The following is an 18,925-nucleotide window of genomic DNA, read 5'->3' as shown; positions in this document are numbered from 1 at the left end:
CTTTGGCATTGGTCTCCATGGCAGCGGCTGCTCAGGCCTCCATCATCGGCTCTCTTCCCCAGCCCCTAGCTCTGTACAGGTGAAACTCAGAAAATTAGAAAAGTTCATTTATTTCAGTAATTCAACTTAAAAGGTGAAACTAAGATATGAGATAGACTCTTGACATGCAAAGCGAGATATGTCAAGCCTTTATTATAATTGTGATGATCATGGCGTACAGTAATCCCAAGGGCATTGAACAAGGTTTTGGTATTTTTGGCAGTGTGGGCAGGTGCCAAAGTCCTGCTGGAAAATGAAGTCAGCATCCCCATAAAGCTCATCTGCGGAAGGAAGCAAATCTCTTTTCTGATGAGAGCAGCTTTTGCATCTCATTTGGAAACCAAGGGCCCAGAGTCTGGAGGAAGAATGGAGAGGCACACAATGCCAGATGCTTGATTTGTGTTGATTTGGGGAGCCATGTCATCAGCTGGTGTTGGTCCACTGTGCTTCATTAAGCCCAGGGTCAATTCAAGAAGGACACTGACAAACTGGAACGTGTCCAGAGGAGGGCAACCAAAATGGTCAAAGGCCTGGAAACGATGCCTTATGAGGAACGGCTAAGGGAGCTGGGCATGTTTAGCCTGGAGAAGGGGAGGTTAAGGGGTGATATGATAGCCATGTTCAAATATATAAAAGGATGTCACATAGAGGAGGGAGAAAGGTTGTTTTCTGCTGCTCCAGAGAAGCGGACACGGAGCAACGGATCCAAACTACAAGAAAGAAGATTCCACCTAAACATTAGGAAGAACTTCCTGACAGTAAGAGCTGTTCGACAGTGGAATATGGTGCCAAGGAGCGTGGTGGAGTCTCCTTCCTTGGAGGTCTTTAAGCAGAGGCTTGACAACCATATGTCAGGAGTGCTCTGATGGTGTTTCCTGCTTGGCAGGGGGTTGGACTCGATGGCCCTTGTGGTCTCTTCCAACTCTATGATTCTATGATTCTATTCTATGATTCTAGGGTCAACGCAGCCGTCTACCAGGAGATTTTGGAGCACTTCATGCTTCCTTCCACAGATGAGCTTTATGGGGATGCTGACTTCATTTTCCAGCAGGACTTTGGCACCTGCCCACACTGCCAAAAGCACCAAAACCTGGTTCAATGCCCATGGGATTACTGTTCTTGATTGGCCAGCAAACTCGCCTGACCTGAACCCCATAGAGAATCAATGGGGCATTGCCAAGAGAAAGATGAGAGACATGAGACCGAGCAATGCAGAAGAGCTGAAGGCTGCTGTTGAAGCTTCCTGGTCTTCCATAACACCTCAGCAGTGCCACAGGCTGATAGCATCCATGCCACGCAGCATTGAGGCAGTAATTGATGCAAAAGGGGCCCAAACCAAGTACTGAGTCCATATGCATGCTTCGACTTCTCAGAGGTCCAATATTGCTCTATTTGCAGTCCTTGTTTTGCTGATTTCATTTAATATTCTAATTTTCTGAGATTGTTAATTTGGGGTTTTCATCAGCTGTATGCCATGATCATCACAATTATAACAAATAAAGGCTTGACATATCTCGCTTTGCATGTCATGAGTCTATCTCATATATTAGTTTCATCTTTTAAGTTGAATTACTGAAATAAATGAACTTTTCCACGATATTCTAATTTCCCGAGTTTCACCTGTACATTGTAAGAAGCCCATAGCAAAGAGGTCCATAGAAGTGAGCTCCTGTTTCCCAGGTTGGGTGTGGGGCATCAGTTAAGAATCTAGACCTAAGAGCAAACTGCTCTGCAGAAGAATGGCAAATGATTTCATTCTGACTTTTCCGTAACATTCAAGGCTTTGGAAGACACAGTCAGGCACTTGAAGAAATGCAAAGAGGAGACTGAACAGAAATTGAAAGAAGCCAGCAAAGAGTCAGAACATGTAAGTATTGAAGCAGAGAGGGAGAGGGATTGCCGTGTCAGTATAACACGACAGTATCGCAGCTGAGCAGTGAGAGGTGTAACCGTCTCAAAGAAAAAGAGAGTTCAATATGATAGCTGTAGAGACTTCTGAGCATGCAAGGGGGAATTCACATGAAATATACACACACTTGTATGAATGTTGTTGCAAATCATCTGGAGGTGACACATTCCTAAGAGCTATGCCAGCGATTACAGCACTGCAGTTACCGTATTTTTCACTCTATAAGACGCACCAGACCACAAGACGCACCTAGTTTTTGGAGGAGGAAAACAAGAAAAAAAATATTCTGAATCTCAGAAACAAGAACAGCAAGAGGGATCGCTGCACAGTGAAAGCAGCAATCCCTCTTGCTGTTCTGGCTTCTGGGATAGCTGCACATCCTTCATTCGCTCCATAAGACGCACACACATTTCCCCTTACTTTTTAGGAGGGGAAAAGTGAGTCTTATAGAGCAAAAAATACGGTAAATCCTTACTGTGCAAAGGATGGGTGCACAATTTCCCGTATTCTAGGCTACTCTACATACAACTATATTCACTTTACCCAGTCATGCCTAACCTTAACATTACAAAATATTAGTTACGCATTTGAGTGCTAACATTGTAATGTGTCCACAAATGTGCACTCTGATTTTCACAAGCCCTATTTAATGGTCTTGCTGTCATAAATGATAATATTATTGTTTTGTTAATTAAGTTGCAAGCAAGACATTTAAGAGGCCGAGCTTTGTAGGTACAGTAAGAGGGGTCCTTAAAAGATAAGCATTTATTTTCTTTATATAACAATAATACAAAACGGGATCTGATCCTGCTTTGGGGAGTACGATACGTGTCTGATCCTTATCAGACTTGTACTGATGACTGGGAACAAGGAAGGCACCTCATGATGAATTAACCTGATGGATTAGTCTTTACAGAAAGACGTTCAAAGATGTAAAAACTTTTGACAAGGTGATTTGTGTCAAAGGATCCCTGGACCATGAGGTTGGAATGTAACTGAGTTTGAATGCCTTCCCTGCTGCAGATAACTGCTAACCTTGAGGAAGCTCACCACTGGTTCAAGTCTAAGTTCGATAGTCTGCAGCGTGAACTGGTGAAAAACAGGCAGAAGAACCTTGGAGAATACTTCTGTGAGGAGCATGAGAAAGAGGTCAGTAAGGGAATACCTTCTGCAAACAAAAAAGGTGTCATGACACAGGCTCCCTAATGGTTTGTTCCCTTGTTTGTGCTGCTGCTGCTGCTGAGAGTAGTACTATACTGGGCCTGTAAAAATTCAGTTTTATGCGCTATGAAGATGGTTGCAGTCAATCTTTATGCCTGTGCCAAGAGACCTTAAGATTTGTTCGTTTTTAAAATGGCAGTGTGAAGAATTCATGAGAGAGAGCGCCCTTTTTTTTAACTCATGTGTGGTGTAGTGGTTAAGAGCGGTAGTCTTGTAATCTGGGGAACTGGGTTCGTGTCTCCGCTCCTCCACATGCAGCTGCTGGGTGACCTTGGGCCAGTCACACTTCTGTGAAGTCTCTCAGCCCCACTCACCTCACAGAGTGTTTGTTGTGGGGGAGGAAGGGAAAGGAGAGTGTTAGCCGCTTTGAGACTCCTTAAGGGGAGTGAAAGGCGGGGTATCAAATCCAAACTCCTCCTCCTCCTCTTATACGAGCTGTCTGGGGGAAGAAATCCAACAGATGATTTTTATTCTTAAATTTTGAGGTGGGCTGCCAATGTCCTTCATTTCATGTGCCTTCCAGAGGCATGGAGGCTTCCATGAGGAAGGAAGTTGGTACCTTAATTGGAAGAATAATCATAACAAATGGAAAGGATTGTAGACGTTGAAGTTTTTATCAGCTTTCTTCCTCAAACCCTTCAGCCTTCACCCTCCATGAGAGACAGTCCCTCACTGAAACTCACCTCTGTTCTGAATTTAACAGATTATCTGGCTGCTCCAGATATTTATTGCTGGACTGGCTTTCCTCTGATAGATGAAGGCATCCGCTTACTAGATTAGTGAATCTTAGAGGTTTGTGTGTGTTTTAGGCTTAGCCAAGAGTTACGACCTGGCCCTATCAATCCAAAAGGCTGATCTGCTCACCTTACCCTCGTACCTACGGGACCGCCTCTCCTGGTATGTCCCACAGAGGAACTTGCGGTCTTCAAACAAAAACATCTTGGAGGTCCCAGGCCACAGAGAGATTAGACTGGCCTCAACTAGAGCCAGGGCTTTTTCAGCTGTGGCTCCGATCTGGTGGAACACTCTGTCACAAGAGACTAGGGCCCTGCAGGACCTGACATCTTTCCACAGGGCCTGCAAGACAGAGCTGTTCCACCAGGCTTTTGGCCAAGGCACAGCCTGACCCCTTCCTTTGGTAATTCTTCACAGAACTTTAGCCTAATGGTTGCCATCATTTTGAGTTGAATTAATTTTATAATGAAATGATTTTAGAATGTTGTACTATTTTATTGTTGTTAGCCACCCTGACCCCGGCTTCTGCTGGGGAGGGCGGGATATAAATAAAATTTATTATTATTATTATTACATTAATATTTTCTCTTGCACGTTCTGTGAGTTACTTGCAGATCTGACTAAAGCATCCTATGTGTCAACAGGAAAGGCCGACCAAGCTTCCTTCTCAGGCATGCCTGAAGCGCTGGGAGACCAAGAACCACCTGCAGTTCATCAAGAGGAAATATCTAAGTGAGCTGAACAAGTGAAGGGCTGCTTTGCCAGGAGGTTCCAGGCTGCAAGGTATAACCCTGTACCTGTGAACACCACTTCTCAGGCTGCCGGTGATGCTATACCTAGGCAGAGCCTAAGGCTGGACCTATTATGTGAGCATCCATCTACTTCCTGAAGCTAGCAGAGGAAGAGCTCCTGTGTGAACTAGCTGTGCTCTGTAGGAATGAAGAAAAAGTCCTTTTTAAAGAGTGTATATATATATACACACACACCAAACTTGGCTGGCAGCTAGGAATCCTCTAAATCTTTGGGTTCAGCTTTCTGATTCTTATAACGCCTCTGGGGAACTTTCAAACTGTTTTATTAAAAAAACTGTTTCTACAGCCCCCCCATCCTGCTAAATGCTTCCCCCTGGGGTCTTTAAATCCCTGCAATTACATCTCTGTACATAGTGAGGGGCAAGCTTGTGCCAAATACATGCACAAGCAGCCCAGAGGGTGTAACTGCTACAGGATAGGCTTCTCTGTAGGTGAAGGCCTTGGGGACTTTTGGAAAAATAGCAGAGCTGAATCCTAAAACGGAGCAGTGTCGTAGATTATTTAAATGCACCAATGCTGGTTTCCGAAATGTCTATGTCTCCCTTCATCAGCTTGGCATGTTCCATGGGATAGGACTTGTATGTTTGATGGGTAGCTTTGAGCAAGCACATCTCCTGCTGTTGTAAAAGTGCAGTGCTTGCGGAAAATGCTTTCCCTCTAACATAACAACTGAGACAATAACAGTCCGCACCTATATCTTGCAGGGGGAGCAAATATGATGTCGTCAGGATGGTGGGCTCGAACCCACATCGGCCTCGGGCGGCATGGACGATAGGGCAGGAATAATGGGAGCTGTAGCCTAAAACATCTGAACAGCACTATGTTGGCTATTCCTGCTATGTACTGAACCTTATCCTCTTCACTGAGTATCGAGGTTGTGGGTGCCTTGCTCTGCTCATTAACTATTAGGTAAGGCAAACCCAAAGGCACAAAACAATCCAGTATATCATTGGTGATGAAATATTATGCAAACAGTGATTATTCTAGAATCGTTAAAGTGAAAGGGGCAGGTGACAAATTCACACAGCTAGGAACAGTTGCTTGGGCCTCCAAAAGGAAGCTTGGGTACTGAGCAGAACTGACCTCAGAGCCACCCTAAATCATGGGCAAGAATGTACTGTACTTCTGGTATCTTTCCTCTTGTTTTTGACCACTACCGTGTAATATATAAATCTGATGTGTGTGTGTAGGGAGGAGGGGCGTGTGTGTATTTAAAAATTAAAGCATACTTCTTGTTTTCTACAACAGTCTGGGTTTCTCTCCCTGTTGAACAACCTCTTCTTTAAGCTGTAATACATGAAGATGAGGTGAGCTCACCTGTAGGACGACATGTTGCGTATACGAGAAGTAATGACAGTTGGAAATATAGTAATGTATAAATTTAATCAAACAAGCTTTTAACTCCTTTCTGGAACCACAATTTTTAAAAAAACTAGTGTCAAGCAGCCAATAACTCATTTATAAGAGCAATATATATATATATATATATATATATATGCAAAGGGCAGGGTAGAGGGAATAAGAGCTTGTGACGGGATAGTTTAAGACTGCAGTCCTGTGCACAGGAGTGGTTGTGGATGCCCTTAATAATAATGAAAATATTTATATGCCACCCATCTGACTGGGTTTCCCCAGCCACTCTGGGCAGCTTCCAATAAGCTGAAACACATTAAGACATCAAATATTAAAAACTTCTATACACTTGTTGATTGTGTTTCTGAAGAGTAACTAGACCAATACTTCTTTGCAGTATACTGGCAATCAAGCACGGCTTGGTAGAGTTAGCACCTTACAGCACAAACCCGTATATGTCTGCTCAGAAATAAGTCGCAATGGGTCTTACTTCAAGTTGAGCAGGTATAGCTTTTAGTTTAAACCCTCTCTGTCTCCCCGGTTTCAGAAAAGCAAGAAAATGGTTTGATTTCACAGACAAGTTCACATGGATGCAAACAAACAACACAGTAACTTCAGAATCTCCTTAGTAATGAACTGTTGGACAAACACGCACCCAGAAAAAGGCTCCAAAGGTTTTGCTAGGTTCGTCGATTATGGGGTATTCCAGACACAAAGGACTAATGTATGTTAAATATCCTTGAAAGCAGGCTGATCTTCCACTGAAGAAGTAGAAGCCTTTTTGCTGGTGAGTTATCTAGCACATTTCCTTTACTCGTACTCTCTCCCAATTGTACATTCTGAGCAAAATGTCCCACGTTCCGTGTACTTGGCTATTAAGATGTGCGACTTGCTCTGTTCACAATTTGCATGTTAAAAAACGCTGCACGTTCCAGCACACCTGTCAGGTTGGGGTCAGTGTCACGCCTCAGATCTGCTCAACCCATGGCAGGGATCCTCTTTGTAAAAACCTGAACCATCTACTTGGCTGCTTCACGTTCAGCCAATCTGGAGAAATCTTTAAGCATAGTTTTGCCCGGTGTCAAAAAGCCTCAGATCCACAAAAGGCAGCAGCGTATTTCCAGGTTCCTCGAAAGCAAGGAAAGTAATCCATCTTATTTCATTCAATCAGTTTTCGATGCCGGCTTTCACCTCACACAATTCCATACGTGTACAGCATTTTCCGAGCCATTCTAATATTTCCACTGCTCTGGTAGATGAGCGATAAATTGAAGGCAATATCCCGTCGCAAGTCCGTCTGGTCTGCTTCTATTCCCTAGTTGAGGGAAGAAAAACAACTTGCCTGAACAAGTGCAGCAAAAGGGTACTTGTCACATATTGCATAAATGACAATCCAGCAATTTTTTTTTGTTTTTTTAATAATTTTTATTGAATGATTTTATGTTACAAAAAACAATACAGCCATACTACCACTAAATATAATTAAGAAATAAAAATTACATATATCAATGTTTAGTTTGTTATTTACCGTCTTAGTTTCTCCCAAACACTGCATACAACACACATATGTGCAGACACCCACACACAAAATGATAATAATGAAAGTAAATATTTTTTCCCCTTTTATCTTCCAAAATCTTTTCTTCAACTTTGACTTCCTGTCAAGTCCCTTTGCATATATTTTATCTTACATTTGAATGTACACAAAACAATAAACCTTTCTATATAATTTTTCTAATACATTCTGAAAACATAATAAATCCTTAATTGTTAGCCACCTCCTTTTAGTTCCTTTATCACTCGAATGCTAGCACAGAGTCAAAACTATTATTGTATTTTTGAACATATCTATAACCATCCCATTTTTCCGCAAATTTTTGCTTGGAGTTTCCTCTGAGTTTACTAGTCAATTGAGCCGTCTCCACCAATTCCTGTAATTTGATTTGCCAATCTGTTATTTTTGGAGCCTCGTGATCTTTCCATCCCTTTGCCACAAGTATACGAGCCGCTGCGGTTGCATACAAGAATACCTCTCTTAGGTTTTTTGAAAATCCAGCAGTTTTATCGCAGACGTTCCAGCCTGCCAAAGCTCACGTTCTGAAAGGTCTCAAACCCTCTTTCAGAAGGCAAGTGCTGGTAGTTAGCTCTCTTTTAACACAGATTTTGAATTTGCTACACTTCTCGAGAAATTATAAAGTGGTAGGCAGGCAACCCCCTGGGATGACTCTGAAACTGTGTGTCAAGATGGTCAAACTTAATATTTTTTAAAGCCCAGCAACATAGCTGAGTCTTCGTGTGGCGGATGAAGTAAGTTCTGAAGCAGCAAGCTCCTCCTTAGTGCACAACCTGCTAGGGAAATGGAAGGACAGGGTTTTTCATAGGAAATGCCAACTGTTCCTTTCATTCCAGCAGCAGTAACATTAAGGCCACTTCAGATAGGACTAGTGGTCTACTCATCTCAAAGCAGTGCAACATGCAAACTGAAGCCCGGCAGCTTCCATGAGATGCAAAAGTCAACTTTTCAATGCATAGAAGAATAGATTTCCTGTCCTTGGAGGGCAGTTATTGTCTTAATTCCGCAAACGTTTATTCAAGACTTAGTGATCAGAATTATGTGCTGTTTTAGGAGACGGGTTTGCCATCTTCAAAGCCAGTGCTGCAGGTGGGGGAGAGAGAGAGCTGGAATTTGCCTGCATTTGCTTGGTATGGTCGTGATTTTCAAATACGACTGGGCAACCAGGTCTGGCCCGGTCATGAAATGCATCAATTTATCGATAACCCATTTCGAATGGAGTCCCTTGGGCACAAAACTCAACCTTGCTGTCTCTTGGGATTGGCGGTATTAGCATTTTTAGCTTGCCCTGCTTTTTCAGCAAGAAACCTTCCAGCTACCCACCCAAAATTACATTTTATGCTTCTAATTTATTTATTTGTTTTGCAAATCTTTAGCATCTCTTATTAAAAGCGGTACCACTTTGGATTACCTCCCCTGGCCTTCCACAATGTCAGGAAATGGAGCATAGCATGCTAAAACCATTAATGGAGAACCCTGCACTTTGCAAGCCTGGCTCAAGTGTCTGTTTCAATTGTAATGGGCTAAGATTTCCATACATTACCTCTAGGATCAGAGGGGGAAGCTCCAGTGCCTTCTGGTAATAGTGAATTGCCAAATGTACCAATCCCAACTGATGAAGGCCACGGCCTAAGTTGTAGAAAGATTCTTGGCAGGAACCACGGAGGCTCAGATATTGCTGGAGGAATGAGAAGCCCTGTGTACAAGGTGGGAGAGGGAGAAAGGTCTCGTGTGAAAACCAGAAATTCTAAGGAACAAGGAGCAGTAAATCGAATGTAGAGCTGCCTTTGCCCCCAATAAGATTTCTTGCCCCAGCTTCGAATACACCCGCACCTTGGAAGTCAAACGGAATCCGTTCAGCTTCCAAAACGTTCAGAAACCAAAGCATGGCTTCTGGTTGGCTGCAGGAAGCTCCCGCAGCCAATTGGAAGCCCCATCAGACGTTCGGCATCCAAAAACAGTTCGCAAACCGGAAAAGTCACTTCTGGGTTTGCGGTGTTCGGGAGCCAAAACGTTCGGGAACTAAGCTGTTCCAAAACCAAGGTACTTGGAATGAGAATAGAATTTTAAAACCAGCCATTCCCATGTTGTTTAAAAATGTCGTCCAAGATTAAAATAATCTGAAAGAGTCAAGAGCAGGTTGCAGTGGCAGTCAAAAGGATTCCCAGGGCCATTCTCTCTGGATGAGCAGGCGGCTGTTTTTAAGTCCACCATTCTCTCAACTCTCAAAACTAGGACTTGGTCAGATGCATAGCTGTCAACTTACAGATTTGAAAATAAGGGACCAGCAGCCTCAAAAATAAGGGACCAGCAGCCAAAATAAGGGATTTTAGTCAGCCAGCAGCCAAACGAAGCCTCAAGCGGTGGTTCCCACAGGGCAGCAACCCGGCAAAGGGGATGCAGCAAGGAAAACCACCGTCACCTCTCCGCTGGGAAGCACTGAGCAAAGGTGAGTCCCCAGGCAACGCGGCCGATTTGATCGGCACAAGGCATGCAAGCTCCACCCCCCCCAGTCGTTCTTAGACTCCTTATTGGGTGAGCAACGCAGCCAAGCAACACAGTTGGAGCCTCCCTCCTCCCTGGCCGGTAGGGAGGGAGGGAGAGGAGCTGCTTCCTTTGAAACCCGGGAAATTTACAGGATATCATCAATCTGGGACAGTAGCGGGAAACGGCGTTGGGATAAGGGAGTTTCCCTCCAAATAAGGGACGGTTGACAGCTATGGTCAGATGCTAGCATACAGTACAAGGATGAGGAGTTGAAGAAAACAGATTGACTGTGGCCCTAGGAAGATAAAACACAAGCCCTACCTCCTCACCCTGGATCCTGCCCAATGTTATCTGTAGTCCATCTTACATTGCATTCTGATCATTTTGTTTGCTTATTGGGTCTTTTGGGAAAAACCCACAAAGCAGCAATTCCAATACATATGTTTCTTCTCTCTGCATCCTGCCACAAATCTTAATACATAACTGTACTTGCAGTCCCAATTTGTTTGGGAAAACAAAGCAAAAAACCCGGCAAGACATTATTTCTTCTGACGTAGGAGAATAAAACTCATGGAAGAGTTCTTTAAAACCATAATGATAATTACCAGGCCAAATTCACTTGACAATGCTTGAGTTGTCAAGTCTCCCTTCTTTTTTAACATGCCCATTTTCTCTTTTTTTAACATGCCCATTTTTTAAAAAGTCTCCTGTCAGGGGTTCAGAGACAGAGGCACAGGTGAGGGGGGAGACGGAGAGCGATGGGGAAGAATCACAGGACAGTGAGGAAGAGGATGACAATGACTTGAGGTCTTCCATGAGTCTCTCAAATGAATCGGAGGATTCCCAGAAGGGGGCGCCCCTAGTCAGGCCAAGGGGGGTCACAGGGGGGACCTGCCAGGAGCAGGGAAGCAGCAGGGAAACCCCGAGTGGGAGTGGGAGATCGGGGCCGGCTTCCCAGCAAGAACGAAGTGAAGAGAGTGGAGTTCCCAGTGTGACACACGGAGCGGAGCAGGAAGGAGACGGGAAGGAGATCGGGGCAGGACGTCCTGCCGGAAGAGGCGGAGAGTAGTACAGGGAGTAGTGTAAGTGTCAAGAGGAAGGTCAGGGGTAGCGAACGCGCGCCAAGTTCAAATGTGGAGGCGCGCGGAAATGGAGAAAGCCCGGAGGAGGAGCCTGGCCCCAAAGCACGAAGGAGGGGGGAACAGGCATCTGAGGAATCTGCTTCAGGAGAGAGCAGGAGGGAAGGAACCCAGGGGGGCAGAAAGACCCTGCGGAAAAGGAAAGACAGGAAGAGGTGGACTAGCACAAGCCTCTTAAGCTGGTGCAGGGGCGAGACCGATTCAGAGGGGACTTAAAACGTCTAGGCTAAGAGACGCGGGGCTGCGCGCCTCGGTTGTGGAACCAATAATGAACTGCAATAAATATCCTTGTATATAAGAAGAACCTGGCGTTGGTCTTTTGTGAGCTGAGACCTGAGGCAGCCCTGACATCTCCTTTTTTAACATGCCCATTTTCTCTTAAGAATCTCAGCATCCCTGTAACCAAGGAAGCCAAGAGTGCCTAACTATCTTGTTTGCCATGAGCACTGTGAATAGTGCTCATTCTGCTACAAAAATTACATCCAAAATGGGACTGATTGCTGTGATTTCAGACTTAAATCCAGAAGGGTGGGCCACATCCAAATGTAAGAGACCAATGGAACAAACAGAACTGGATTAAAGAAAACCCAAGAGAAAGCAAAATACACACTCCTCTGCCAAGGTGACAGACAAGCAGTAGAATAGACTCGCACAGCAACATTTAAAATCCTTTGCTCATACCAGCAAGATCTGAGTGAGGATTTAGTGGCCAGAGTTTGATATAATGTACAGTATTTTGTTCTGTCAGCTATTCCACTCAGAGAAGGCTAAAAATCCAAACAGGTAAATAGTTTTCAAGCTGTATAAAGGTAGAATACAATCCAGTCAAGGTGTAGACATAGACGTTTTCATTCTCGTTAGCTGGAATGGGAGAGAGTTAAGCTCACATTCATCAAATCCTCTCCCCTAAAAATCAGTGGGACTTAAAAAGTGTTTCACTGGGACTGGATTGCATTCCATCTCTATATATGTTAACCTAGTCTTTAGGCAGTAAGCTAGGAATCTTAAACAGCAGCAACATTTTGTTAGGTTTCTGTTGACATATTCAAAACGATGTACATAAGTATTGTACATAAGTCCTACGTATTCTGTACTCGGAAGTAAATCCCACTGAGTTCAATGAGATCCATTCCCAAGGAAGTGAAAACAGAACTGCAGCCTTAATCTTAGGGCATTTAGGAGTTATAAAATCAATATAAGGGAAGAAAATTCTGCTTTGGTTTTGAATGGGGAAAAGGCAGAATAAAATTATTATGTAGTTAAGAAAAACGAAGCCTACAGTGGTTTGTTTTTAGTACTTCCAGTACAATTCGTGTGTTAAGAGACCTATGGTTGCAAAGGTCTGTTTGCTAAATCCCAGCAGAAAATACATTCTGGGTGCTCATAGCTGTGGTAGAAAAATGGTATAGAGGTGAAACAACACAAAATGTTCAAGGCTATTTGCCCACCATGTACTTAAGCCGTATATTCTCCACAGCAAACCAAGTGTTTAAACAGAGAGAATAGCTATACGTGTGTGTAGAACTGTAGCAAAATGATCAATAATGAGTTCAAAGTAAGCTGCACTGAGGAGAAACCATAACAAGACCTATTTCAACCCTTGCCGCTCAACATGATAGAGATAGATAGATAGATAGAGAATAAAATTTATTATTTATACCCCTCCCATCTGGCTGGGTTTCCTCAGCCACTCTGGGCAGCTCCCAACAGAATATTTAAAACATCATAGCACGAGAACATGCTATGCAAGCATGTGCCACACAAGAGGAAGAGTGGGATAAAAATAAAATAAACTCACCTGTACTATAAGTGCATGCCTTTTTAACACATACTTCTGAGAGGCCATGTGGATGAAAGTCAGGCCTATACAAAGGCTATAGAGAGGCTCATTGGGATTACTACGGAAAGCTTGTACGTACTGCCCTAGGAGGAAACAGCGAATGGCTTTGAAATACTGTTTAGCAAAACCACATGCTTAACAAAAAGGCTTTCAGATACTTCCATAAAGAACACAGCTCACTGAAGTTGCCTTTGCCTGAACCCACTCTTCCCTAGCCACCCCACTATTCAGCCAGGACCCCTGACCTTCGGGGGAACATTTTCAGCAGGGCTCCTACTAGGGAGGAGGTGGAGGTGGCAAAGGGAACATAACAGCTCTGTAATCCAACCCATGGATTTCTTACATAGGTGGATTACACTGCTTTTTCAAGCATCAGATTCAGTGGAATCCTTACTTACGCAGGGGTTCTGTTCCCGGCCGCCCTTTCTGCCTCCACACCTGCCCCCTTTTGGCGCCAAAAAACTACACGCGTTGTTGTCAGTGGGAGTGCATGTGCTGATCACACAGAAGCAGGGAGACGCCTGCATTCTGCTTACGGTTCAACTTGCACAGCTCGTGAGTTACGAAGAGTAACAGCAAACTCCTTTTCTTTCCTGACCATAAGTTGCTGTGCTTTTTTACTTACTAAAAACTCCCTGTAGATTCTTCACAAATGTTCACACACGTATAGGCTCTGCTTTACGCTATGTCCATTAACAATTATTTAGATAAATGATTTGGAGGTTTAAGTATATATATGTTGGTGGGAAACTGTCATGTGACGGGCCAATGGCCGTAATAAATATCAATCAATCAATCAATCAATCAATTAGATAAATGATGAAAGCAAACCAGCATCACCTTTCACCTCTACTCAGAGGGGTAGCTGTGCAACAAAAGCACGCAGCCTCGTGCGGCACTTTGAAAGGCTAACGGATTAATTACAGCAAAAGCTCTTTTGGTTTAGAGTCTTGTTTATCAGGTATCTGCCTAACAGGCAATCGGTTTTGACAATGCTCATCAGATCTGAGTGGATAAGAGCTTTGTGAGCACACCCACAGACATGCAACCTTCTGCAGAGCTTCCAGTGTCCTAATCAGGGACATTATCTAAGCCCACTCTTTCTCAAGCCTGGATTCCCAGCTCTTGTTGGACTAGAACATGGGTAGGCATGTTTAGAAGGCCCCATCGCCTTCTACATCCGGCCCGCGGACGGTCCAAGAATCAACCTGTTTTTACATTAACAGAATGTGTCCTTTTATTTAAAATGCATCTCTGGGTTATTCGTGGGGCATAGGAATTCGTTCTTTTTTAAAAAATTCAAAATATAGTCCAGCCCCACACAAGGTCAGAGGGACAGTGGACAGGCCCCCTGCTGAAAAAGTCTGCTGACCCCTTGACTAGAACTTTGATCAACCCTGACCACTTGGATCAACCCTGCTAGCTAGGGATGGATGGTGGAAGCTGTAGTCCAACCATGTCTGGGGAACCAAGTTTGAGAAACACTGCATTCCAAAGCAAGGGTGGAGAAGTTCAACAAAACACACCTTCATCAGAGGTTGCATTTGTGATGTTTATCAAGCAATACTAATGTTCTCTTACCAAGAGCATGCTTAAAGCTACCAGAGACGAAGGCATTGTGGCCATTCAAGACGCAGAGCGCATGATTGTCAGGGTTCTTCAGCATCAACCGAAGGCAGAAGCGATGATGCCGCACATCTTGCGAGTGCATGGTGATTTGGTTGAAGATATTCCAAAGCTGGGGTTTGTTGACATGTTCCATGACCATTATCCTATGGAGGGAGCAAACATCAGTCGGACTGCACACAGTGACCAAAGGAATCGTTCCTTTAATCACTAAATGCAAGAGTCTGGTTCAGATGCATGCCAGACAGGCAGTGCTATTTGTGCAGTCAACCTTCAGCCCAATGAAGCCCTTCGAAGCAACTCACCTGATGTAATTGTAAGCTTTTCGGAAATTCTTGTCCAGGATTGCAGCCGAGAGACCAAAGTATTCTAGTTCTTTACGCTTCTGCCTGTCGTCATAGAACGAATAGTATTCCAGCGAGGAGTCCACTAGGAGTTCTGCTTCCTTGTAGCGAGAAAGATCGCACAGAGCATAGATTGCCTTCAGAAGGAGGCTCCACCAGTCGTCTTTTGTCAGCACGCTTGTAAGCACCACAAATATTGCTGCAATAGAATTATAAGCAGTATCTTAAGCCATTCAGAACATCAAGAGCTCATCATTCAGTATGACCAATCTCAGGGCGGAAAACAAAAATAAAACCTAAGGCAATAAAAGATACAAATAAAACTATCTGAAGGAGACAAGCCTACTGTTGGCAGGAATAATCTATAGGCAATTGTTTCCATAAGGTGCTTGTCAATAAGAAGAAAACCTTCTTCACAATGGCATCCAACCCAGCTGACAGAACTACCAGGCAGTTATCCATGCTTGCAATTGAAGAGCAGAAATATAGATCTGATAAAAACGCACAATTTAAAAGATGTAGGCCTCTGCAAAACTCCAGAACAACACAGAATCAGAACATTACAGGACAGAAATAGCCTAGCCTCATATACCAGAGGTCAGATTCGCTACCTTCACCATACAAGGAAGAGGAGGCAAGAGGCAATTTTATCATGCCAAAAGTGCTTTCTAGGGCAAGACGCTTCTTTAAAAACGAAAACACATAAAACACACACTGCCGTTACCTTTTGCATCACAGTTAGTAGTTTCCTGATCATCGTTATCGGATATTTTATCCCTCGAAACTTTAATAAGATAGAGGTGCCTTTCGCCAGACTTGGAACTAGATATTAAACACACCTGAGCTCGATTCATGGCAACCTGGAAGACAGTCAAGGAGAGTCTAAAGATGTTGAGCACATTGGAAGCTAGTTGAATAGCCATGCTGCAGTCAATTTCATGGCTAGTTACAGACAACTGTTTTAACTTGTGAAAGTATTCCAAACTCAAGCTGAAAAGTGCCAGTATTTCTGCTGGTGCCGAATACGGTTTATGTAAAATAAATAAAACTGATGTAATTGAATCAGATAAAAGGGACGTGGGTGGCACTGTGGGTTAAACCACAGAGCCTAGGACTTGCTGATCAGAAGGCCGGCGGTTCGAATCCCCGCGACGGGGTGAGCTCCCGTTGCTCGGTCCCTGCTCCTGCCAACCTAGCAGTACGAAAGCATGTCAAAGTGCAAGTAGATAAATAGGTACCGCTCCGGCGGGAAGGTAAATGGTGTTTCCGTGCACTGCTCTGATTCGCCAGAAGCGGCTTAGTCATGCTGGCCACATGACCCAGAAGCTGTACACTGGCTCCCTCGGCCAATAAAGCGAGATGAGCGCCGCAACCCCAGAGTTGACCACGACTGGACCTAATGGTCAGGGGTCCCTTTACCTAATTGAATCAGAGACCTGTCAACGTTTGAACATTATCCACAGGTTCCTGTTGCATGAAACCAACGAAACTGGGCCCAAACAAGGGGTAATGTCTATAAGGTGGTCACCAAACACAGCACACATTCTTTTAAAATTAATAATACCTATTTCCCATTTGTCATCATGTCCACACAAGGTGTGCCGTGTGAAAGAGGAGATGCAATAATTCACTTACCTTTAACAACATGGCTAACATGGTGAGCAATGAATCAACGTAGCCATATGTGTTGCCTTGAGAGTACAGTAGCGTCGAACGATGAAGCAGCAGTTTCAGTTCCTGAGCACCACATGGAGAAAGTTAGATCACACAAAGTCCTCTCTCCCATCTATTAGTACTTTACAAACATTAACAGTAGACTACTGGCATTAGAAAGAAGTTTGTCCCCCTCCGTCCCCCAATGACTGAGGGACCAGAAAGAGAAGGATCTTTTTACTTGCAACAGCTATTGCATTTATCCATATGGTAAAGAAAACAGCTGAATTACAGCACAGCATCTTCCAAATAATTTAAATGCAGAAGAGCAATGTAAACAAGAAAGCTCATAATATTTGCTACTGTTAAAAGGGTTTATTTACTGGGGAAAATTCATAATATACTTAGGAGACCACTGTAAGCAGATGAAAACATTAGCAGGATTTTAATCTCACTTGCAATGTAACATGTACTATGGACAATATGGATAGATATAAAAAATAGACTATGAAATAATATGCAGTTGAAAACGTTGACAAGAGGACCCATGGAGGAGTTGGGTGGGGGGGAGACTCAAGAAATCTCTTTATATGGATATGTATTTGGTTTTGTTATAAATTTGTATCTGTAAAATCAAATAAAAATGTGTTGTTTTTTAAAAAAATGATTTGCCACCTTTCATTTCAAAAAGAAATAGCAAGGCAGTTTGTAAAAATGAAAGGAAAGGGTTCGTATTTTGCTCTGTTCCTATAAAGAGATGCAATGACTGTTGGCTGCAAACCACAAAAATCTGCCTGACTGCCTAGATCAGAATTCTCAAGTCCCAATCTCAATGTCAATACAGGAAGTAGGAACAGATGCCTACAATTGTTCCCTTTTGTGTGCTTCTGGCTGCCTGGCCGAACAGATCTCATGCAGCGCTGAAGTGCCGGCCTGTCCACATGGAGATGCTGAACTGCTGGGTGTGTGGTGACTGCGCAGATGCAGAAGGCAGCTCAAGCCGATCTCCACGGCAACCACTTCCGTACGTTAAGCGGTTGACATGAACTGACTCAAGCAGCAGACCAGGTTCTTTCCTCTGAGCCCTTGGAAAACCACCCCAAATAAAAAGGGCCACAGGCACCGTGGGAAGGAAGTGGCCTAATCTGCCTAACAGAGTCCATTTATGTAAAGCAGCCACCTTGTGGCAGGGCTGCCTCTGAAGATGGTTCTGAAGCTTCAGCTTGTGCAGAATTCAGCAGCCAGGTTGCTCACTGGGACAAAAATAGTTTGAGAATATTACACAGATCCTGGTGAGATTGCGCCGGCTGCCAATTAGGGTCCGGGCCCAATTCAAAGTGCTGGTTTTGACCTGTTGTTGTTTAGTCATTTAGTTGTGTCCAACTCTTCTTGACCCCATGGACCAGATCACGCCAGGCACTCCTGTCTTCCACTGCCTCCCGCAGTTTGGTCAAACTCATGTTGTTAGCTTCGAGAACACTGTCCAACCATCTCGTCCTCTGTCGTCCCCTTCTCCTTGTGACCTCCATCTTTCCCAACATCAGGGTCTTTTCCAGGGAGTCTTCTCTTCTCATGAGGTGGCCAAAGTATTGGAGCCTCAGCTTCACGATCTGTCCTTCCAGTGAGCACTCAGGGCTGATTTCCTTCAGAATAGAGAGGTTTGATCTTCTTGCAGTCCATGGGACTCTCAAGAGTCTCCTCCAGCACCATAATTCAAAAGCATCAATTCTTTGGCCATCAACCTTCTTTATGGTCCAGCTCTCACTTCCATACATCACTACTGGGAAAACCATAGCTTTAACTATACGGACCTTTGTTGGCAAGGTGATGTCTCTACTTTTTTTTTTATTGGCTTTTTTTGTTTTGACCTATAAAGCCTTAAACGGCTCAGGGCTGCAGTACCTAAAGGACCACCTCTACCTATTTAAACCGTCCTGGATTCTGCATTCATAATCTGAAACCCCTTCTTTGTGTGCCTCCTTCCATGTGAGGTCTGGAGAGTGGCAACAAGAGAATGGGCCTTTTTTGTAGTGGAATGCTCTTCCCCAGGGAGATCCGCCTGGGGAATTCATTATATATTTTGTGGTGCCAGGTGAAAACATTCCTCTTCAAACCAGGCCTGTGGCCTTTTAAAATCTGTCTGTGGGAAGTGGGTTGGGTATTGTTTTACTGATTTTTAATCCAGTATTTTACT

At 43.9% G+C, this 18,925-nt stretch overlaps 2 protein-coding genes across 3 annotated transcripts in view; one reads left to right on the top strand and one right to left on the bottom strand.

Annotated features, from left to right (window-relative positions):
- Positions 1–6,109, top strand: part of CCDC150 (coiled-coil domain containing 150) — a 59,539-nt gene extending 53,430 nt beyond the window's left edge. The window contains exons 25-28 of one of the 2 annotated variants that reach the window (XM_081205115.1): positions 1,820–1,906; positions 2,972–3,097; positions 4,549–4,687; positions 6,004–6,109. In XM_081205115.1, the coding sequence (XP_081061241.1) occupies positions 1,820–1,906; positions 2,972–3,097; positions 4,549–4,653 (318 nt within the window). In that variant the 3' untranslated portion in view covers positions 4,654–4,687; positions 6,004–6,109. Of the gene's footprint in view, positions 1–1,819; positions 1,907–2,971; positions 3,098–4,548; positions 5,002–6,003 lie in introns of those variants that run through there. The other variant, XM_081205114.1, reaches the window with a different exon arrangement.
- Positions 6,081–18,925, bottom strand: part of GTF3C3 (general transcription factor IIIC subunit 3) — a 34,409-nt gene continuing 21,564 nt past the window's right edge. Inside the window, exons 12-18 of the mRNA XM_081211326.1 lie at positions 16,714–16,815; positions 15,803–15,938; positions 15,040–15,277; positions 14,690–14,880; positions 13,067–13,191; positions 9,186–9,338; positions 6,081–7,384 (exon numbers count right to left, since the gene is read on the bottom strand). Of these exons, the coding sequence (XP_081067452.1) occupies positions 7,262–7,384; positions 9,186–9,338; positions 13,067–13,191; positions 14,690–14,880; positions 15,040–15,277; positions 15,803–15,938; positions 16,714–16,815 (1,068 nt within the window). The 3' untranslated portion in view covers positions 6,081–7,261. The remainder of the gene's footprint in view (positions 7,385–9,185; positions 9,339–13,066; positions 13,192–14,689; positions 14,881–15,039; positions 15,278–15,802; positions 15,939–16,713; positions 16,816–18,925) is intronic.

Source organism: Podarcis bocagei (assembly GCF_964188305.1).
Source record: "Podarcis bocagei genome assembly, chromosome: 1".
In the NCBI taxonomy this organism is placed as follows: Eukaryota; Metazoa; Chordata; class Lepidosauria; order Squamata; family Lacertidae; genus Podarcis; species Podarcis bocagei.
Note: the sequence above shows the minus strand (reverse complement) of the source record. Positions and strands in the feature narration are given on the sequence as shown.